This window comes from Hippopotamus amphibius, chromosome 1, assembly GCF_030028045.1.
Source record: "Hippopotamus amphibius kiboko isolate mHipAmp2 chromosome 1, mHipAmp2.hap2, whole genome shotgun sequence".
In the NCBI taxonomy this organism is placed as follows: Eukaryota; Metazoa; Chordata; class Mammalia; order Artiodactyla; family Hippopotamidae; genus Hippopotamus; species Hippopotamus amphibius.
This window is the reverse complement of record NC_080186.1, coordinates 59,251,050-59,274,825: the sequence shown is the minus strand read 5'-3', so window position 1 is coordinate 59,274,825 and position 23,776 is coordinate 59,251,050. Positions and strand designations below refer to the sequence as shown.

Below are 23,776 nucleotides of genomic sequence, written 5' to 3'. Positions count from 1 at the left end.
TGTTGGGATGACAATGCAAGCCACATTGTGGGATAGTGGGGAATACATGAGACCAGAGTATTAACAGAAGCTCAGGCTGTATAAATATAATAACAACAAGGTTTCTGATTAAATACACAATGACTATTATCTTAGACACAGAGACATGTGATGAAAATGGACTACATGTTTTCAGTGCCTTCTTAAACATAGTAGAGAACACATAATTTATAACATTATCAACATCAATTATTGCATTGAATTGACCTCTAATGTTATCAAATATATACTTGCCTTTTAATGTTTAACTGTACAAACTCCCATCATTTCAAAGTACTTTTATGGCCATTATAAAATATTTCTGTCCCAAGTATTCCCCCCAAAGTAGTGCTCTTTTTTGGACTTGTCTCTATTATTTACCTTTTTTTAAAATCTCCTCATTGCCAACTATTGTCAGAATATCTCAATATGAAAGCTCTTTAACCTTTCCAATTTTCTGATTCTGATCCACTCTGGCTGGAAAACCTGTAAGCTTACATTGTCAAGACTGTATCTTAAATGATAATTAAAGTTAATAATTTTCCTAAAGGACTATGTGAACTCTGTGAACTTTAGTACATGAAATTGTAACATCTTCTTTCAAATTCTTTATTTCATGCATTTAAGCCCCAGGAAGATTTCTATAAGTGGGGTTTAAAGGCAGTTTACCTCCCAGTTATGACATTTTAAAGTTAACATTTCAGAGTTAATCTTTACACCTATCTGATTTTGGTCTATTTTAACAATACAAACTGAAACTATGGTTTTGTTTACCCTGATATCTTATTAATCACTAAAATGTGAAAATATTTATTTTCTGAAAAGCAACCAGTTAATGTATTTACATTTTAGGAGGAACACATTTTTATGCTTCAGATGAAGCCCAGAACAATGGCCTCATTGATGCTTTTGCAGCACTTACATCAGGAAACACTGATGCCTCCCAGCAGTCTCTTCAGGTCAGAGTTCCCAGTCCTTGGGTTTTTATGTTTGCACTTAGCCATAACCAAGAAAAATAATTTGGTTGTTATAAGTTTTGAGTTCTATATCTTTCTCAAATAAAATTTTAATTTAAAAAAATCAGCCTGAAATAGAATTATCCTTTAGGTATGACCAAATTAATTACTGAAGAAGTGAAATAGCAGATGTATTTTGTTTCCTTTTCCCAGGGGGTTTGGTTAAGGGATAACATCAAAACCTAATGCTGTTAAATTTTCCACAAAAAATAGACTTTGTCCAATAATACAGCATCAATTTTTCTATGAATGCATTAAAAAAAAAAACTCACGCTTCCAAGATTTACCCAAACTTCACTGCTATGAAATATATTTAAATTAGATAAAGGAACTCACGAATGTGGTTTGGAAATGGAAGGATTATATCTTGGAAATAAATCTGTCAGGAGAAAGAATAATCAGTGCATATCTACAAGTCTAGGGCTTCTCTTACCTCTTCAATCACTTTTTTCACCGCCCTTTTATTTTATTTACCTCTCTTCTCTTTGTTCACCTCAACTCCTTTTCTCTTTTGTGTTTCAATAACACCACCATTTTCTGTTATTTTACATTTTAGAACTTTGAATAAATTGATTCTTTTTTGTTCTTGCTCCATGAAAAATGTTAACACAGCCTGTTTCCTTCAAAATATACTTTACAAAATTCTGTTTCTCTCCACATGCATTCCCACTAAGTCTATATCATGTCACTTTATGCCAAGTCGTCCATCTTCCATCTTCCAATTCACCCCATTGCCTACATTGAAACTTGACATATCTAAACTATTTTCCTCTACTCTCCCACAATGAGGAGGATAGAAGTATAGGATTCAAGGTTAGGATAATATTGCAGATTGGTTTGGAGATCTGGTTTGCGGTTCAGCCTGAACCCAAATTAAAAGCTGGTCTGAGATCTTGCTTGGCAGTGTATGGAGAATATACTGAAGGTGAATAAATCTCATTTCTGAGGGTTTTAATCTTGTTGACTGAGACACTGATGATATAATTGTCTAAAATTGACAAATAAGGTGAGAGAACTAATTTTTAGGATATTATTTTATGCTTGTTCTGTGTGGATGGTATATTGCAGTGGAATATACCAAGAGTTGCCCACAAAAACTTGAAAAAAATTTTCCTTTAAGCTCCTCTTAGAGAAAGGTCCTATCTTTCACTTCTTCTCTTCTCAGGATTTCAACCTTCATAGATATCAGTTTCCCCTCTTACCACTCTTGTTGGACATGATTACTGTCCAATACTAATGTTCTGTAATGTGTGAAAAATTATTTTACAATTTCACATCAGAAAAATATCTCTAAGTGTTTGTCTCATTATTTGCCAGTTCTGATTTTCTCTCTTGAAGTCCAACACTTACTGTGTCCTCTACTCAAACACGCTAGCCACCATCATTATTTTACTTTAGGTCATCAAGAAAATGGTAAACTGAGGGCAACACACGCACATACACACACACACACACACACACACACACAGCTAATCTTCTCAGAGGTAGTTGTACCCTTTAATGCTAAATCCTAGGGTGGGTGTTCATCAAGACAACTGAGAAAATAATAACAGGGCCATATCTCCAACTGTAAACCTCATTCTCCTGCTCTAATGCTTTTATTATACCCTGTCCTGTCCTTAGTTCCTATATTTCCAGATTTTTTTTTTATTTCCATACTTTCTGACCAACAACTGTCACATCTTAATCAGCTTTCAGAGAGATCACAAGCCTAAGGTGGAATGCCATATTTAAGTTTGTTCTCAGGGCAGAAATTTAAAAATATGTAAAAAAGAAAAAAAGCGTAAAATTACTTTCTTCACCAGTCATTAATTTTTTGATATATTTAAACAGCTTGAAAGTAAGGGATTAGAACTCAACAATAATGGCTGGATGAATGGCACTGTAATAATTGATAGCACTGTGGGAAAGGACACATTCTTTCTCATCACATGGAACAAACAGCCTCCCCTTATTTCTCTCTTGGATCCCAATGGAATATCAATGGCAACTTTCATAATGGATTCAGCTTCCAAAATGACCTATCTCAGTATTCCAGGAACTACAAAGGTAAGCAATTAACTTTCAGACTTCCTCGCAAATTTATTTTACAGGTGAAAATACATCATTTAATATCATAAAATGGGTGCCAATACTTGGATCATTTCAAAATTAAGATGAAATAGAATGTACTTTCTATGCATGTATAGTCCTGAAAATTTTGGTGATAGGAAAAAGAAAGAAAGAACTTATGCATTAGGAGGAAGGAAGAGATGGGAGAAAATTAGGTAGGTTAAGAATAACTTTGAGGAGGCAATATAGTAAGAGTTTGTGCAGCTTGCTGGGTAGATAGCTACAGAGCCATTTCTTAGTACTACCAGATCATAGAATCTGTGGACTTTGAGATCAAAGGATAAGGCCAAGGTCAAGGCAAACTTTCTAAAACTTATTTTTTCCCATTTGAGATTTCATAAATTTTGGATATGACCATAATCAGGAAGTCCTGTCCAAACTGCCTCAACTCTCATCCTTTTACCCTCAAAACTCTCAAAATTCTGTTTATTCTGCAACACACTTACACAATTTATTTTAGGGTTAGATAATGGAAACACAGAGAATAGCTTGCTCTTGGATACTTATTCCATTTCCATTGAATTTTTAGGTGGGTGTTTGGACTTACAGTCTTCAAGCAAAAGCAAACTCAGAAACGTTAACTATAACAGTAAATTCTAAGGCAGCAAATTCTTCTGTGCCTCCAATCATAGTGAATGCTAAAATGAATAAAGACACAAACAGCTTCCCAAACCCAATGATTGTTTATGCAGAAATTCTACAAGGATATACACCCATTATTGGAGCCAGTGTGACTGCTTTCATTGAATCGAACAGTGGGAAAACAGAAGTTCTGGAACTTTTGGATAATGGTGCAGGTAATTCACAGGTTTCTCTGAACAAGCCTATATTTTCATAACTCAGTATAAGTTATGGGTCCCTGTGGCGGTGTGGGGCAGAGGGACAGGCACCAGAAAACTGATGCAGGTTGTGGATGAACAGCTGGGCCAACATGAAATTCTATCCAGGTGACAAAGTGATTTGCAAATGTCTTGCACATGGTAAGCACTCAATGAATTTTATTTACTGTCATTATTGTTTGTCATCTAGACAACCAATGTCTACCAACAGATAGGACAGGCTCATTGGAGAGACTGAGGACAGAATCAAGAATGGTGAATTAGTGTTTCTTAGGGGCATATAATCAAGAAAGTCTGGTCAGAGACAAAAAAACTCAAGTGGTAGTATGGAATTAAGAGGTGGAATTTGGGCCTCTGACAGGGAGGGGGCGACAGGCAAGAGTAATTCCCAACAGCTGGATAAAAGCTCACATATAATCTTGGGAACTGAGGCCCAAAGGAAGGCAGGTCTGCCATAAGAGAGGAGAGAACATCACTGGGGCATCATCAGATACCAGATCTGACTGGAAGAAAACAAAACAGAGTGTTGGTCATGCTCTATCTCCTTGGTCTGTGTGGGTAAGTGGTACTTAAGACCTTTTTCCCAGACTCTAGATTATTCTGGGAACTGAAACTTCTTTTGAGAGGTCATTTAGTAAAGAAATTACCATATCAGTAAACTTCTAAGCTGTCAGAATTTTCTACCAGCTTCTTTTCAATGTGATTAAATCAGTCAATTTATAGTCCTATCATTAACTAGAGTCGGACCTGTGAAAAATTTAGAAGGCAAAATTGTTCTTTGGTTCACCTCAGTGCCTACACCTAATGCGACAATATTTTCCTAAACTATCCTGTGACTCTTTCCTTCTTCCCAACTCCTTCCATGCTATATTAAAATTCCTGTATCTGTTTCATTTCTCAAATGAAACCCAATGACTACTTAAGTACTTTGGTTCACCATTACCTAAGAAGGTATTGGTAATTAACAATGACTTCAAGCAAGGGTTCTCAAACTTTAGCACACAAGGGAATCACCTGAAGGGCTTGTTATAACACAGAATGTGAATGCTGGAACCTTCCCTAGGAGTGCAGATTAAGAAATTTGCATTCCTAATATGATCCAGAGAAATGCAGATGCTGTTGGTCTAAGGACCTCATTTTAAGAACCTCTCTCTTAGAGTCTTAACCCCCCTGAGAAATGTGTTTACAATTTAACAAGTAAGTCTAGTACCAGTGATATGAAGAAATATCCTTATGATACAGCATTCTTGAGCTCCCCCAAATGTTTATTCTAATAATAGATGGGGTTTTCCACTGTTAGACCAGAAAGTTAATGGATCATAGTGTAAGAGATAAGGATTAAAAATAAAAAGGGGTGTTTGAAGGTAAGTCAAAATAAGTAATTTGTAGGTGACTGGAGTGAGAGTTAAATCTTATGCAAAGATAATTTTTCTTTAGTCAGGATCCTTTAATTTGAAGAGAGAGATGACCTAATTGTGTTTAGATACAGCATGAGCTGCAAGCAAACTATTTGGGAAGAAGAATACTATAATAATCTGCATATGAGTTGATAAGATGAAGGCATTTATTATACACGCATAGCTATCAGTGCACATATATGTGTGTAATAATATGTGTGTGTGTGTGTATATACACACACAAAATAACACAAGGATATCAATTCAGCAAGATACTGGTTGGCAGAGCAAAATGGAAATACTCCCCAAGGTGTCAATCACAAAATAGGGAGCCCAATCAGGCGATATGCTTATAAACGCCATATGCTTGGCTTAGAAAATGCATAAATTTCTTTTTCTTTACAATAGTAATTTATTCCTTCACTTCTACAACAAGGTGCTGATTCTTTCAAGAATGATGGAGTCTACTCCAGATATTTTACAGCTTATAAAGAAAATGGCAGATACAGCTTAAAAGTACGGGCTCATGGAGGAGAAAATGCTGTCACACGAAACTTAAGGCATCCACTAAACAGAGCTGCATTTGTACCAGGCTGGGTAGTGGATGGTGAGTACCTCATAATATTAAAGCCCAGTGATGGCTTGAATAATTGTGAGTTGATATGATTAAGCCTGCAAACAGTTTACAACTTGAAAGTATAGCTTTTCCCATTTCCGGAATGAAGTTCTCAGTCATACTACAGTTTGCCTCCAAAGTAACCTAAGCTTTGGTACAGTGTCAGGCATCTCAATAAATATCAGCCATGATTATATTAGTTTGGAGCACCTTACCTATATCAACAATAACATGGCACATTTTCAGCTCAGGAGGAAATAAACAGGCTAATATGTTGTGTACCTAAGTACAAACCAGTGGTAGAATTTATCCTTCCGATTACATATGCTGTTAAAAGATACATGAGTAAACATTTATTTTAAAGGAAAAATGTGTAGACAAAGATTAAGAATGCATTTTTGTTAGCTTTCCTTTGTCTTGTCCCTTGTGACTTTTAGGGGCTTTCTGTTGGCAATTGGAATATAACCCAAAGTGTTATTCCTTAACACTTGCAAAAAGGAGAAGTAATGAACATGGCACAAGTGGTTGGGAGGGAGAAGTAAGGAACATGGCACAAGTGGTTGGGAGGGAACCAGCAGCAATTTCCCCAGATTTATTCCCCATCTTGAAGATAATTTGATAAATAAAGCAATTCCTTTATTTTTCAGGCATATATTGAATTATATAACAATATTCCCATTTAGTGCAGCCTTAATTCCAAAGCAATTTATTATCTAGTTGTACCCTACAATACTCTGGTCAGGATGCTAAAGAAAGAATTCTTCCACCAATTGCATGCTTATGACCTTGTCATCAAAATTAGTAAAATGTAACTGTGTAGATGGAGAAAAAAGGGAAAGATGTGGGATAGGAAATACCATTTGTTGAGTTCTGAAAATATTTGTGCAGATTTGCCCATTAAATACCAAGAATTCTTAATGCAGGGAAAATTGAAGGGAATCCACCAAGACCTGAAATTGATGAGAACACTCAGACAAACTTGGAGAGTTTCACCAGAACAGCATCTGGAGGTGCATTTGTGGTTTCAAACGTTTCCACTCTTCCCTCCTTGCCTGACCTCTTCCCACCAAGTCAAATCACAGACCTTGAGGCCACATCAGATGAGGGTGAGATCAGTCTAACGTGGACAGCACCAGGAGATGACTTTGATGTTGGAAAAGGTAAGAACAAAGTGTCATGCAGTATTGATTAAGTGAAAGTTGCTTGTTGCAAAAGCAAGGGTGTAAGGGTGTATGACAGAAAAATAATCTATAATTATTAGTCAGCAAAGTATTAATTCTATAATCTCATGTTTTGAATCATCAAATGTGACACATTTCAACCTGCTGCCGCTTTTCACAAAGAAGGTAGCATTTGGCAGAGTTTAAAAATCAGAATTCAGCTTTTAAGGAAAAATAAATAAGGCTCTGGATGTGAGATTAAACTTGGCATGACTAAATGACATTTTTGAGGAGAATGAATAAAAAGAATTTTAATATGGTATGCTCTAATTTCTAAACTACATGTAACTTTTTTCCTTAGTTCAACAGTATATCATAAGAATAAGTGGAAGTATCCTGGATCTAAGGGATAATTTTGATAATGCTCTGCAAGTAAACACTACTGATCTGTTACCAAATGAGGCCAACTCCAAGGAAAACTTTACATTCAAACCAGGAAATATCTCAGAAGAAAATGCAACCCACATATTCATTGCTATTCAAAGTGTGGATAAAAGCAATTTGACATCAAAAGTATCCAACATTGCACACGTAGCTTTGTTTGTTCCTCAAGCAGATCACATTCCTGATGAAATTCATCCAGATCCTAGTCCTGATAAAAATCCCCCTAAGTCTGGACTCAACATTTCTACCTTGGTGTTGTTAGTGGTTGGCTCTGTGGTAATCGTTAGTCTGATTTTAAGTATCACCATTTGTATCTTAAACAAGAAAAGACATTCTAGCAGACCTAGAACAGGGTTTTAAAAAACATCAAAAAAAACATAAAGGATGTTTCTGAATTTTTAAATTTATCATATGTGATCATAAGAGTTTTAGAAGGGATGCTTTGACTAAATATAAATATGCAGAGGTATATGAAAAATTGTGAATCAATATTAAATTAAATAATTTTATTTATTCATTATTTTATCACAAAAGGTGATAAAGATCCTTTTTCATATTCATACCTGTTTATATATTATCTGACAAAAATTTCTCTATAAAAGTTCAAAGTTCATCAAGAAATTAAAACTGTCTATTGGAATGGTCAAAATACAAGTATAAGAAGGCAAATAAATGATATTTGAGAAAAATGAATTTGGCCTCAGTATTTTTCAGTATAAGTTGATTTTACTGTATTCACTGAAGGTCTTCAATTATATACTACTATCTACAATATAAATAAGGACATGTTTACTGCAGTTCATTGATATGGAAGATAATATTAACGGAGCTAGGGAAGAGGAAATAAGTGGGAGACACCTAACAACTGAGAATGTTCATTTTACTCTCATAGCATTCATTGGGGCATTTGGGGACTGTACTATTGAGGCAGAAGGTCTATTAGCGTGATTAGTTTTCTCTAGTGGGCTGGCACCTACTCAGGCATTGCTAAAAGCTATGCACGTACAGGTGAACATGGAGAAAAGGTAGGAAAGGGGTATGTGTAAGACAACTGGCCTTTTACTGGGAGGGGAATAAAAGCCTGAAATTCCATGATGGTGACAGAAATAACATACAGCAGCCAGACTTTCCCTGTGCCCTTCCCAGTCACCAACCCCATAACTCTGGAGGCAAAGGCTACCAGCCTGGTTAATACTGTCTCTGATGCTCTGTTGCAACAGCTGTGCTCAGATGGGTCTTAGTTGAAGGCTCTCCCCTTCCAGGTTGGGCCTTGTTTTAGATCTAGTTCCAGGACTGCATCAAATAGCTAATTGTGAATTAGTAAGAAACAGAAAAATAACTGAATGATTACCATTGCTGTACTCTGAATAAGCTACAAAATTTATAGGACTCAGTAAAACATGAAAATGAGAAACCCTCAATAAAGACCTGAAAAAAAAATTTTTAATTAATAAAGATTTCAAGACGCCAACAGCAAAGCATTAAACCAAGTACAAGGACCTTCTAAGCATGAAGCACCATGCAAATGTACAGGTCTCATGCTCACAAAGCTAGCCCTGGCTATAGTCCAGGATGAACTAGTGAGAACACCTGCTGTACAAAGTCTCTGCATAGGATTTCCAATACTGTCCTATAGCATCATTCATGATCTAATTGTTGATCTAGTTACCAAAAATCAGATATAGAAATGAAATCCTGGGGCCATCACCTCTGGCAGGGAATCTAGCTACAGGAGAAAAAATAATCTAAGCTATTCCAGTAAAGGAAGAGAGGCAGCCCTAAGTGGGGAAGAACGGCCCCTTATCAACGCCAGAGATTCAAATGACTGCAGGATTTCTAAAGGAAAAAAAAAAAAAACCACACCAGCGCCATCCAACTGGTTGCTGCCCCTAGAGGTGGGCAGTTGGCTGTGTCACAAGCTAAACACCTGCCTGCAGGGGTCTATCCAAGCTGTAGGAGCAAAGGGTGGTATACACTTAATCTCAGCTGCTCAGCCAGGACTGAGGGAACCACTTTCCCATGTTCTTACTCACGCTACTTGGTGTTCGCCGGTTGTTGCAGGTCATAATGACCTAGTAGAGCATGTGTAAATGGTGAGACCCAAACCACAGTGTCTGATGAATGTGCACTTATTACACTAGCATAAAATGGGACTCAGAAGAGTACAGCTCAAAGTAACTGTGAAGTGAGCCAGGCTTGCCGGAGGCCTAACAGTAAAGTATGACAGCTAGTCTCCAAAAGGATTTCTAAAGATCCACAACTCCTATTGTTCATGGCCTTATGTATTTACCTCCCACATTAGGGTATAGGATGGCCCGATTGACTTATTTAATTAATAGAAAGCGGCAGAAATGATGGGCACTACATTTTTGTGTTCTTGGGAACTCTGAGCTGCCACTTACAAAATTCAGCTACGGTGATAGAGAGATCACTGCAGAGGTTCCAAGACTATACAGAGCATGAGAGAGGCCTAACTATGCTTGCTTCCCAGCCAAGCCTCAAGATGATCTTATTTACAGTCATTAGACTCCAAGCATGACCAGCAAAAGACCCTCCCATTTAAGCCCAATAAACCAACAAAATTATGGAGGAGATAAACCAGTGGTTGTTTTAAGCCAAGTTTTCAAATGGTTTGGTCCATAGCTCCACAGGACTGAAATAACCAATAATGGTATTGTTCAGTGTTCTGTCCGGGAATCAGAACCACTGTGAACATAACAGAATTGAGAATTTATTATAGGCATTAACCGGGACCTAGAGAAGTGAAGAAAGAACCAGCGAATCAGAAAAAAAAGTTACCAACAAGTCTTCCTGAAACACTGGAGTTAGCTTTTGGTGTTGGATGTTGGAAGCTAAGCCAGGCCAAGAACTAGAGTGGGACCATGAGGGGGCTGATGTAGAAGTCTGTGGAAGACTGTTGCCTCTGCACAGCTACCACCTCTGTGAGATTGTTGGTAAGTATCTTGGTATGGGTCTAGGATCATAATAGGTCAGCAAAGCCAGTTTCAAGAAGAAGAGCTGGACATGCAATAGGGAAGAGTAAGGACACCAGCCCATCTCCATGTTTCTTACTGCCTCCTATCACCTCACTTTCAGATAGTTATTGCAGCTGTTTTACATCTGCCTTCCAAATTTCAAGCAAATCTCTCTTTTTACCAACTCTAACCCAAAACCATACAGTTTCTTTGAAATGTACTTCTATTTTCTCCAAGTTGCCACAGCAAAGCCAATTCAAATATGGAAGTATGTAACAATGACTTGTTGCACAGCAAGGAATTTCCTTATTTGGTAGTAAGTGGACCCTGTCCCTAATGTAATAATAAAAATGGAAGCAAACAGGAAGCTATGAGCTCCTGTGACCTGGTAGATTACTCCCTCTACATTGGCTGCATTGACTACAGAAATTCTGGCCCACCCACATGAGGAACTGTGGAGGCATATTGCACTGTGCCCACTTATCCACTTACATGCATATCTTATAAGTCTTTTATACTGCTTATTTGCTGATTCAGTAATAAACCGAAGTGAAAACAATTTAAGAGACCTTACCCACTTCCAAATGATACAAATACGTTTGATATTGAACAGAAGAGGAGGAACTGCCAAGAAAAAAAAAAAAAACAGAAAGAGCTTATGAATAGAAATCAGAAAACTAAAGTGTGTAAGATCAAGAAAAGAAAACAATAATTCAAGAAGGAAGGAGCAGGACTTCCCTAGTGGTGCAGGGGTTTAGAATCTGCCTGTCAATTCAGGGGACATGGGTTCGATCCCTGGTCTGGGAAGATCCCACATGCCCCAGAGCAACTAAGCCCGTGTGCCACAACTACTGAGCCTGTGCTCTAGAGCTTGCAAGCCACAACTACTGAGCCTGCGTGCTGCAAATACTGAAGCCCACACGCCTAGAGCCTGTGCTCTGCAACAAGAGAAGCCACCACAACTAGAGAAAGCCCATGCGCAGCAACGAAGACCCAACACAGCCAATAAATAAATTAACTTTTAAAAAAAGAAGGAAGGAGCAGTCAGCCCTTCTGATTAATGCTGAAATGTGGCCAATGAATATAGCAACACAGTTATTAGTGATCTTAATAAGAGAAATCTTGGTAAAGAAAAAATGAGGAGTGAAGAAGTAGAGAAATTGTGTGTATACAATTCTCTCAAGAATCTTAACTGTGAAGTAGAGCACAGAGAAGGAGTAGAAATTGGGAAAAGTAATATGAGGTTCAAAGAGATTTAATACATAGTACAATTGTAAAGTTTTTGGTAAATGTTATAGAACTATTTTATGTTTTAAACTCTTTATATACTGCACTGTTAAAAATTCAAACTTTTAAACATTGATATAATAGCAACAGAAGTTATGCCTTAGTTTTCTCATCTGTAAAAATGGTACACTAACATCCACCTCAAAGTGTTGTGTAAATCTCATTAGATAATGGCAGGTCCTTGGCCTCATTCCTACACATACTTAGTGCTCAATTCATAGCAGCTCTCATGCTGAGAATCTTTGTATTGTTGTACCCTAAACTCAGGGATGTTAGCACTGAGGGCCACCTGTTTATCAGTTAGTCAGTCAGGATATTAAACTCCTACTATTTACTACCCTTCAGGATATCATGTCCCAAAAATCAACTATGCAGGCCCAAATCTGAGAACAAAAAGTATCATGTACCCCAGATTCCAAGCTTAGAATACTGCAAGCCACATCTCCTTATAGCGAGGGAGAGGTTACCCAATGCTGACCACCACTCACTAATTCTACTACTTCCCTAACCACCTCCCAACACAAGAAGATTAGGAGAGAGAGAAAGTGGCTGGTTGGCCTCTTGGGAAAGTACTGTGTTCTGATTAAAGTGTAAACCTCAGGAAGCCACATAAGTCAGGCGATGGTAACTCTCACACCAACATTGCTGAACCACTGGATGGGCAGAGTTCCTGATGCTGCTGACATGGAAGAAATGGGCAGGAGACAGAAGGTGGGGAAGACAGAATTGCTAGTGTAACCACCTTCAGACATCAAGTACTTCACACATGTTTGATACATTAAGGAGTGCAGAATAAAAACACATCTTAGAATGAATAGGATTGTATCTTAACCATCAAACCAAAACTGTTTGAAGACCCAAAACTGACAGTACTAATGGAATTGGAGTGTCATGTCAGTAAGAGAAATTGCTACCCAATGAGATAGGAGAACTCAATACAACACAGCTCATTTTAAGTACTGAAAAACTTTATTTTTCCATGCTTATATCCCAAAGAGAAAACACTGCTCAATAAACTGATTTCATGGTGATCACATTCAACAATATTGTTGCACAAATTTTTGGCAACCAACCAACTGATATACAGACCAATTCCCTAGACACCAAACTCCTATTGTCTTCCCACTTCCGTCCCTCCTGTAGATAACACCTGTGTTCACCTCCCCATCATCCATTCTCCCTTCCTCAGGCAAAGGTCCAGTCATTTTCCATGCTGGATTTCTCGGCAAGTCTTTGTCTTAATTTCCAGTCAGCCTTTCTACCATCACCCTTTACTTCTGGTGCCCAGCATGGCTTCACCCCTTGGATTGGCCCCATTTCCCTCTATTTCTGTCTTCTGTTTCCACATAATCTCACTTCTTATCTAGGACCACCATATGTACAACTCCAAAGGGATTCATTTAAATCATATCTTATATTAATGTCATCCTTGGAGTTTAACAAAGCACAATCTCTGTGTCCTCATGTGGTGGCCCTGCTCACCACATACGACTGACACATGAAAAAAATATGTAGTCTTTGTAAAAGATTGCAAATGTAAAATGAAGTGATTCTATAGCCTTTGTACCTATAATAGCCCTTTATGCATCTATTTAAGAAATATTTATTGCAAAATAATTATTTGAATTATGATCTCAGTCCCTGTTTTATTTAATAATCTATGTAAGGATCCACACATTATCTCCTGGTATGTTTGACCTCAATGTAAACAAAGTGTTAAACACTATGTGTCCTGCTATCTGTCCTCACATGGTACAGGAAATAAAGGAGTGGCTTTTACACAAAACTGTGACAGAGGCAGATGAGAAACTAAAAAGTAGCAATGTGGCTGTATGGAAGCAGAATCATTGCTCATTCCATAATTTGAATATCTGGTTGGACTTGGAAGTAGCAATAATCAAAATCCTGTGCTTTTCTCCAAATGTGAATCCATGTACAGCACAGTTTCTCAAATATATCTGGACCCTTGATCAAACTTCCTTCCTAGAAAGGAAAACAGGGCGATCTGGATTCCAGAGAGTCTAATGTCAGGGGATAAGGCCATCAGAGGAAAGCCTGTAATTGAATGCCCATTCCATTTTCAGCCTCTGCTCCCTCACCATGCACATCACATACACACACACACACACACACATTTTGAGTCAACATGGGAAATGTGGGTGGTTTAGAAAGTTGTTTGGATATAGATTTGTCAACTTTGGTCAGGAAGCAAAATAATTCTACAGACCTGCAATAGTCTCTTCACCCACACCTACTTCTGAATTTCTTTTCTCAGAGAAAGAAAACTATCTCACCACCCAGGCATTCAAATCAGAGACCAGGAGGCCATCCCTTGACCCTCCAATTCCCTCACACTTTGTGTCCAATCAGTCAACAAGTCCTGTCACATACATCTCCTTAACTTTTGTCTCTCCCCACCTCACCTTCAGTGATGCTGCCTCAGTTCAGCATCCACCATCATCTCCTGGGTAAAGATGCTCCCTATCTAGTCTCTGTGTCTTTTACAAAATTTTTATTTTATATTAGAGCATAATTGATTAACAATATTGTGTTAGTTTCAGGTATACAGAAAAGTGATTCAGTTATACATATATATGCATCTATTCTTTTCCAATTCTTTTCCCATTTAAAAGTTAATACTGTCCTTTGCATTTATTTCCACTTTTTAAAAATTATTTATTTATTTATTTTGACTGCCTTGGGTCTTTGTTGTCACATGTGGGCTTTCTCTAGTTGTGGCAAGTCAGGGCAGTTCCACTTTGTCGTGGTGTGTGGGCTTCTCGTTTCAGTGACCTCTCATGTTGCGGAGCATGGGCTCTAGAGCGCAGGCTCAGTAGTTGTGGCACACGGGCTTAGTTGCTCCGAGGCATGTGGGATCTTCCTGGAGCAGGGATCAAACTGTATCCCCTGCATTGGCAGGCAGATTCTTAACCACTGCGCCACCAGAGAAGTCCTCTTTTCCCATTTGGGTTATTATAGAATATTGAGCAGAGTTCCCTATGCTATATAGTAGGTCCTTGTTAGTCTTCTGTTTTAAATATATTAGTGTGTACATGTCAGTCCCAGACTCCCAATCTGTTCTTCCCCTCCACCCTTCTCCCTGGTAACCATAAACTTGTTCTCTAAGTCTGTGAGTCTGTTTCTGCTTTGTAAATAAGTTCATTTGTATCTTTTTGTTTTAGATTCTGCATACAAGTGATATCACATATTTGTCTTTCTCTGTCTGACTTACTTCACTTTGCATGATAATCTCCAGGTCCATCCATATTGCTGCAAACAGCATTATTTCATTCTTTTTAATGGCTGAGTAATATTCCATTGTACATATGTACCACATCTTTATCCACTCATCTCTTGATGGACATTTAGATACTTCCATGTCTTGGCTATTGTATATACTGCAATGATATATTGGGGTGCATGTATCCTTCCAAACCATGTTTTTCTCCAGATACATGCCCAGGAGTGGGACTGCTAGATCATATGGTAGCTCTGTTTTTAGTTTTTTAAGGAACCTCCATACTGCTCTCCATAATAGCTGTAACAATTTCCATTCCCACCAACAGTGTAGGAGGGTTCCCTTTTCTCCACACCATCTCCAGCATTTACTGTTTGTAGATGTTTTGATGATGGCCATTCTGACTGGTGTGAGGTGATATCTCATTGTAGCGTTGACTTGCATTTCTCTAATAATTAGCAATATTCAGCATCTTTTCATGTGCCTCTTGGCCATCTGTATGTCTTCTTTGGAGAGATATCTATTTAGGTCTTCTGCCAATTCTTTTAAATTGGGTTGTTCTTTTTTTGACATTGAGCCACATGAGCTGTTTGTAAATTTTGGAGTTTAATTGCTTGTCAGTCACATCGTTTGCAAATGTCAATATTTTCTCCCATTCTGTGGGTTGTCTTTTCATTTTGTTTAGGTTTCCTTTGTTGTGCAAAAGCTTTTAAGTTTAATTAGGTCCCATTTGTTTATTTTTGTTTTTATTTTCATGACTCTACGAGATGGCTCAAAAAAGATATTGCTACTATTTATGCCAAATAATGTTCTGCCTGTTTCCGTCTAAGAGTTTTATAGTATCTGGTTTTATATTTAGGTCTTTAATCCATTTTGAGTTTATTTTTATGTATGGTGTTAACCAAAAACAGAAATATAAATCAATGGAACAGGATAGAAAGCCCAGAAATAAACCCACATACCTATGGTCAATTAAACTACGACAAAGGAGACAAGATTATACAATGGAGGAAAGACAATCTCTTCAATAAACGGCGCTGGGAAAATTGAACAACTACATATAAAAACTGAAATTAGAACATTCATTAACACCATACACAAAAAACTCTGTGTCTTCATTCTACCCTTCCCAATGTGTATACCACATTGCCCCCAAAGTATGTGCAAAACCAAAATAGCTCTTAAACTATTTTTTCCTTTTAAAAAGTTTTACTGAGATATAACTGACATAAAATGAACTGCATATATTTAAAGTGTACAATTTGATATTTTTTTCTTATTAGTCATCTATTTTATACATATTAATGTATATATGGCAATCCTAAATTCCCAGTTCATCCCACCCCAACCCCCCCACTCTTTCCCCCCTTGGTGTCCATATATTTGTTCTCTATATCTGTGTCTCTATTTCTGCCTTGCAAATCCATAAAGTCTAATACCACAAAGGCAGAGACTATGACTATACATCACTTTTGCCAGGTACCTGGCACAAAAGCACCAAAATATTTGTCAAATGAATGAGTACCAGGCTCGCCACCATAGGGCCCTTGCCTCCACTTCCCTATCTTTTATTGCACCATCCCAGTGATCTCACATCTTTAATCAGTCAAAGACTTTCAGTTTTCCCAAAATTCCACACTGTTTTATATCTCTGGGTCTTTATCAGGAACACCATACTCCTTTCATCCTTCTCCATTTCTAATCCTACCATCTTCAGGCTCCCTTTTCTGCCTTCTTACCACATGCCCCTCTTTTAAACACCTCACCCCTGTTGCCTTTCCTGACTGCCTTCCCCACTCTCAGGCAGAATAGAACACTCTTTCTTTCGTGTCCAGCTCTCTACTTTTCAAACTGAATCTAACTTTGCATTTACTTCTTTACATATCTGACATAAGCCTCCCTAACACGCCTCAACTGTACAGTGAGCTCTTTGGAGAATGGGACTGCATCCTAGAAAGAGAATAAAAGAGGAGAGAGGGAAGGATAAAGTAATGAATATTTGAACACACATACACATATAGAAATTTTCCGCTCCCTTTCCTTACCCTCTTACAACCAGTCACTAAATCCTGTTAATTCTGAATATCTCAAAAAGCCCTCCACCTGTCTTTATCCTTAGTCCATGCCCTCAGCATCTCTCACCTGGATTCCTACATAACTCTTTGCAAACAGATCCACTGTAAACCATTGCACAGGGTGTGCTCTGCCTGAAAGCACTCAGCCTTGTCAGGGGCAAGGAGAATAGGGGTGAAATACAGTCCAAACTCAGCTCCCAAGATTAAGGTTGAAGGGGCACTATTTGATCATTTCTCTTCCCAGAGGGAACACATTTTCTAATTCACAAGTTGTTTTTTCTAATTCACACAACATACATGCTAGCAATGCAGCCCTATTTCAACCGTTCTTCATCATGCAGCCAGAGTCTTTCTAAAGTACAAATCTGATGCTTTTACTCTCCTCTTTAAAACTTTCTAATGACTCTCCTTTATATTCAGTGTGAAGTTCAAGCCCCATGATACGATTGATAATATCTTTCATGTTCCACCTCTGGTTTACCACTCCAGTCACAGTTCTCACACCTTTGCACATTGTATGATATATATACAGGGCTCCATCCACTCCTTTTTAATATATCTCAGGATCTCTCATCCCTAGGCTGTGAGGTGTTTTTCATTTCCAGGAAAGCCCCCTGACACCACCCCACCACTTAACATTCTGCAGTCATATGGATGACTCATCATTCTTCAGGTTTTAGAATAGGTTTCACTTCCCTATGAAGCATTCCCTAACTCCTCCCATCCCTCTTCTGACTAGGTTAAGTTCCTCTCAGATCACCTCACCTCTAACCTCTGTGGTAACACTGAACCCTCTTTGTTTTAATTGGCAATTTACTTGTTCCTATTTTCCTCTTGATGGTGAGTTTCTTAAGGGCAGGGGACAATCTCTTATCAGTATATCCCTGATGTCTATCACTATGTTCAATAAATCAATATTCAATGAAGGAAAACTTGAAATCTGTCTTCTCCAGAGTATCAGCTGTAATGAATCAATCCCAGAGCTGACAAGAAGAGCAGAAAGGAACCAGTGAAATCTTACTGCATGGGCTTACACGATAGGAAGACAATATTATCTCTGTAGATAAAATTACTGAGCCTCACCCCATCTAACTGAGGAAAAAGACATTGAACTACATCCTCATTGTTACTGCAGTAACAAACTGATTTAAAGTCTGCTCTTTGTTAATCAACTAGCCTTCAATCCCTAGGTTGATTCAAATTTTTATGAACTCTTATAGATTATTGTTAGATAAGACAACTGAAATGTCTTAGTTAATTCTCATGACTGAGTTTTAGTGCAGACACTGGTTCCAGCATTAGGAATTCTGACCTGACTAAATATCAGAGTATTGAATAGAATTGAAGTGTTAAGGGAAGCCTTCCAGATCATCTAGATTAGGTATGTTAGCCTCACACCTACACATACCAACTTCAAGGTTGTTCCCATGTCTGTGTACCCATTTTACTATTTTCTTATTCTTTAAGTCAACTCACTGAAAACAAAAACAAAAACAAAAAAACTTGTGTCATCCTAACAATAACAATATGTGAAATTAGAAGTTTGATATTATTTTTGTATTACACACTAAAATGATTACATATCAACTACATTTTTCAAAGCTCTCTCTACTTCCAGGGGCACTCTTGAGTGGCCCCAGGAGTCTAGGGCCTTGACCCTGTTTGCCTGAGTAGGATTCCTCGAGACTCACTGAGTGCAGTCCTTTCTGATTTAATGCAAGCCAGCCTCTGTCCAGAATGTCTAACTGAGGTTGGATTGATAGAGACAGTCGCAATTGCAGCTGGACCAGCCAACTGGGAATCTGTAAGAGGTAGACTAGTTATAAACAGGGATGGTTCTGAGGGCACAAGAGCAGCTCCCTACTTCCCTCTCTATAAAGAGGGTTAGAAACTCGGCATGAGAGAGACATAAAAAACAAGTCAAGGGCATGCATTTATTTCTAATTCCCTGGAGCTCCTTTTTCACACTCTATGAATTACACATTCTGTGTCACTATGAACAAGTAGAGGAGGAGTGTTAAAAACATTTATCTATTTTCCCTGCAGTGTATGTACCCACTAGCTGAAGGAAAGCTATTCTTTTTTTTTTTTAAAGGCATTTTCACTGTTTACTTTATTTATTTATTTATTTATTTATTTATTTATTTTATTGGCTGTATTGGGTCTTTTTATTTTTATTTTTTTGCTGTGCGCGGGCTTTTTTTTAGTTGCAGTGAGTGGGGGCTACTCTTCCTTGTGGTGCGTGAGCTCCTCATTGCTGTGGCTTCTCTTGTTGCGGAGCACGGGCTCTAGACGCGTGGGCTTCAGTAGTTGCAGCACGTGGGCTCAATAGTTGTGACACACGGGCTTAGTTGCTCTGCGGCATGTTGGATCTTCCTGGAGCAGGGATTGAACCCGTGTTCCCTGCATTGGCAGGCAGATTCTCAACCACCACGCCACCTAGGAAGCCCCAGGAAAGCTGTTCTTAACTCCTCTGGCAAAAAAGGAAGTATCTTCCTTTTAAAGTTATACCCAAGAGTTTCCTGATTTTATTGAGGGATAAATAACACCTCCTCAAAACAACCCAGGTACTCCTCCAAACACTAGAGGGGATCTGAGTCCCTCAGGTTTCTCGAACATTTCAAAGGCCTTGGACAAGCTTCATTTAGGTATTGTGATATGTCATTATTTGGGGTTAAAATGATAATCATTAATTAATTCAGTGTCCATCAGTCAAAAACAATTTCCTGAGTAACAACTCTCTGGGATGGGAGCATGCTTGGTTTGCTTGAAGCTCCCATGCTGGAGTTCAGGGGAAGGTAGGGAACAGTAGGAAAGGAGGTCAGCGGGGGAATCAGGGAAGACTGCCTGGGATGTAATCGTCAATACCCAGTAGACTACTTCCTCCAGTTAATCACAATTTCCCTGGAGTGGCCACTACAACAGCTCCATCCTATATCTTGCACAACATATTAATTCTATTAATTTACAATTATCCCATAATATTCTTGAAGGAATGGAAAGAGGATGTGGGACGCTGCCTAAGAGGGCAGAGTCTGGGCACATATAATAAAACCCTCCTTCTTGGTGACATTGCTTGATTAGAATTCAACATTGTATTATCCTATTGAACTCTTAATTTAAAGGTATTTTCTGCTACTGTTTTCAGTTACTAGTTCTCCATGTCCAGTTCTCCTTTGGGCTTCTGGGCAAGTCTAGGCTCCTTTTGCCTTAGTGAGACATTCTTGATTCATAATTACAATTCCTAAACTTGCCCCATTTCCCATTAAAAAAAAAAACCTGTATTTTCATTATTTTTCATTATAAAACAACAATGCCTTAATGTGTAGTGATTAAAAATACTTGGGCTCTGTGGTCAAAATGCTGAATTATCTTGGCAAGTTATTCAACCACTCTATGTCTCACTTTCCCAATATACAAAATTCATACTCACCTTAGAGAGTTGCTATGGGAAATAAATTAAGCAATCTCTGCCCTGATAAGCACTGAATAAATGTTAGCTAGTAACATTATTTATTCTCTACCTCAATGATAACCAGCAAACTACTGGATTTTTTTTATGTTTGTGTCACATAAAAATGTTACAGGTTTTCACAGTTTATGAAACATTTAAAAATAAACGTTCTATTATTTCTTTACTGGATAGGATTGTTAAATTTGTTCCTATAATAACTCAATTCTATCAAATCTTCCTTAATTTACTGAAGTCTTTCAAATCCTTTCACTTAGGAGATTAAAAAAAAAACCAAAAACAATAGAAAAGATCAATGAAACAAAGAGCTAGTCTTTTTTTTTAAAGATAACCAAAACTGATAAATCTTTAACCAGTCTCACAAAGAAGAAAAGAGAGAGGACTCAAATACACAAAACAAGAAATGAAAGAAGAGAAATAAGAACCAATACCACGATAAGATAATACTATGAAAGTTATATGCCAACATTTGGACAACCTAGAGAAAATGGACAAATTTCTAGAAATATACAGCCTGTCAAGACAGACACTTTGAACAGACCAATCACTAGAAGTGAAATAGAATCTGTAAAAAAACAAACAAACCCACAAAAAACAAAAACAAAGACAAAAAACTCCCTACATATAAAAGTCCAGGCCTAGGCAGCATCACTGGGGAATTTTACCAAACACATAAAGAAGAACTTATAACTATCCTTCTCAAACTATTCTTAAAAATTGAATAGGAAGGAACTCTCCCAAATTCATTTTACAAGATAACAATTATCCTGATACCAACAGACAAAGACACTGAAAAAAAGAAAATTATAGGCCAATATCTTTGTTGACTGTAGATGCAAAAATCCCCCCCAAAATTAGCAAACCAACTTCAACACAAAAAAAAGATCATATAACAAGATGAAATTAGATTTATTTCAGAGTCACAAGGATAGTTCAACATAGGTAATTCAATCAATGTGATACCACATTAATTTTTAAAAAAGAAAAAAAACCACATGATAATCTCAATAGCTGCAGAAAAAGCATTTGACAAAATTCAACATCCATTCTTAAAAAAAATTCTCATCAAAGTGGGTATGTAGGGAATATATCTCAATAAAGGCCATTTATGACAAAACCACAGCCAACATAATACTGAATGGTGAAAAGCTGAAAACTTTCCTGCTAAATTCAGGAAAAAGACAAGGATGCCCACCCTTGCTGCTTCTATTTAGCATAGTATTGGAAATCCTAGCCACAGCAATCAGACAAGAAAAATATATAAAAGGAAAGAGCTAAAACTATCACTATTTGTGGATGACATGATACTCTATATAGAGAACCCTATAGTCTCCATCCCAAAACTATTACAACTAAATAAAAGAATTCCACAAGGTAGCATGATACAATTTTAATATACAGAAATCTGTTGCTTTTCTATACACTAATAATGAAATATCAGAAAGAGAAAGCAAGGGTTCAATCCCTTGCTTTAAAATTGCATCAAAAAGAATAAAATACCTAGGAATAAACTTAACAAGGAGGTGAAAGACCTATACTCTTAAAACTATAAACATTGATAAAGGAAATTGAAGATGATACAAAGAAATGGAAAGGTATCCCATGCTCTTGGATTAGAATAATTAACATTATTAAAATGGCCATACTATCCAAAGCAATCTATAGATTTAATGCAATCCCTATCAAAATACCAAGGACACTTTTCCTGAACTAGAATAAATAGTCCTAAAACTTAGATAGAACCATAAAAGACCTTAGATTGCCAAAGCAAGCCTGAGAAAAAAGAGCAAAGCTGGAGGTATAACCCTCCCAGACTTCAGACTAAAGGTGAGAAATGCCTGTGATGAATGCCTGTTCACTTAGTCTACCCTCCCTTGGCCATCCTAACTTCTGTTTTTTTCCTGTAATAATAGGACATGGTGACTACAGCTTCTATTTATCTGTAGGAAGCCACAGAAAAAAGATTTTTTTTTCAAAAATGTATCAATATTAATTCCAGAGAAGTGGAAGAACAAAACTCAATACAAGAGGCCAAAACATGAAAGTTACAAACACATAAGAGTTAAAAAGCTTCTCTTAAAAATATTTTTTCTGCTACTTTTCAATTTTGACCTAAATTAATCATTTCAGAGTTTTTTAGATAAATGTTATCATTTCTATTCTGATGTTTTAAACATGTTTTAAATGTTCTCAGGCTGATGTTTTAGTTGCACCACCTACCCTCCCAGGTAGAGATGAACCATACACCAAGCAGTTCACAGCCTGTGAAGAAAAAGGAGAATACATTCATTTCACCCCCGACTTTGTACTTGGGAAAAAACAAAATGAATTTGGACCATCAGGTAGGAATTTTGGTTAAAACAAATATTTTGCAGTGATTCCAACAAGCAGCTTTATATCCATGTTCAATGTATAAGCCTTAGAGCCAGAGTCCCTAGGGTCAAATTTGACTCCTCTACAGTTGTGTGTGACCTTGGACAAGCGACCTAACCTGTCTATGCTTATTTCCTAAAAAATGGTGAATAGAGGAGCTCCTACTTTATAGAATTGTTGGAAATATTAAACTAGGTAATCCCTGTAATTGTACTCAGTACAGTGTCTACAGAAATTTGAACATGGGACAGCCATAACACATATTTTGCTTAAGAAACACTTTTTAGATTTTAATTTTTCACTTCTCCATTGCTGGATGTTAATCAATCACATGCCACCTCCATGGCAGGCAAATGAGTGGCAAGCTGAAAAGGGCCAACATGACAGTTCCTGGCCAAAAGAAAACACACACAGGCTGTTAGTTGCTGATATTATTATTCAACCCATTCTTTGAACCAGATGAACTTGTCTATAAGTGATTTTTACCTATAGAAATGGCAATTTCATCTAGTTCAATCTGAAAGTTAAAATCATTGTTCCAAATGAACTAAAGCACATTATTTTTCGGACAAAAGTGAAAATCATTGTGAAAGGAGGGTCCAACTCACATGTCACTACTCAATAAAAGCCTTCCTGAATCTGTACAGCCCAGAATAATGACTTCCTCTTCCACTTGCCCCTTCAATGAACATTCATTAAATCCCTTAGCTCTGTCAAACAGTCAGCTAATTGTGGTCCTCAACATTGCCTGGAC

At 37.5% G+C, this 23,776-nt stretch overlaps 2 protein-coding genes across 2 annotated transcripts in view; both read left to right on the top strand.

Moving 5' to 3' along the window:
* CLCA4 (chloride channel accessory 4) overlaps positions 1 to 8,081 on the top strand; it is a 31,594-nt gene extending 23,513 nt beyond the window's left edge. Inside the window, exons 10-15 of the mRNA XM_057714850.1 lie at positions 871 to 977; positions 2,868 to 3,083; positions 3,676 to 3,943; positions 5,819 to 5,989; positions 6,922 to 7,158; positions 7,520 to 8,081. Of these exons, the coding sequence (XP_057570833.1) occupies positions 871 to 977; positions 2,868 to 3,083; positions 3,676 to 3,943; positions 5,819 to 5,989; positions 6,922 to 7,158; positions 7,520 to 7,962 (1,442 nt within the window). The 3' untranslated portion in view covers positions 7,963 to 8,081. The remainder of the gene's footprint in view (positions 1 to 870; positions 978 to 2,867; positions 3,084 to 3,675; positions 3,944 to 5,818; positions 5,990 to 6,921; positions 7,159 to 7,519) is intronic.
* Positions 8,082 to 10,444: 2,363 nt separating this feature from the next.
* LOC130860318 (calcium-activated chloride channel regulator 4-like) overlaps positions 10,445 to 23,776 on the top strand; it is a 65,280-nt gene continuing 51,948 nt past the window's right edge. Inside the window, 6 exon segments of the mRNA XM_057748379.1 lie at positions 10,445 to 10,556; positions 14,140 to 14,332; positions 18,852 to 18,981; positions 22,563 to 22,613; positions 22,615 to 22,710; positions 22,844 to 22,983. Coding sequence (XP_057604362.1) covers positions 10,445 to 10,556; positions 14,140 to 14,332; positions 18,852 to 18,981; positions 22,563 to 22,613; positions 22,615 to 22,710; positions 22,844 to 22,983 — 722 coding nt within the window.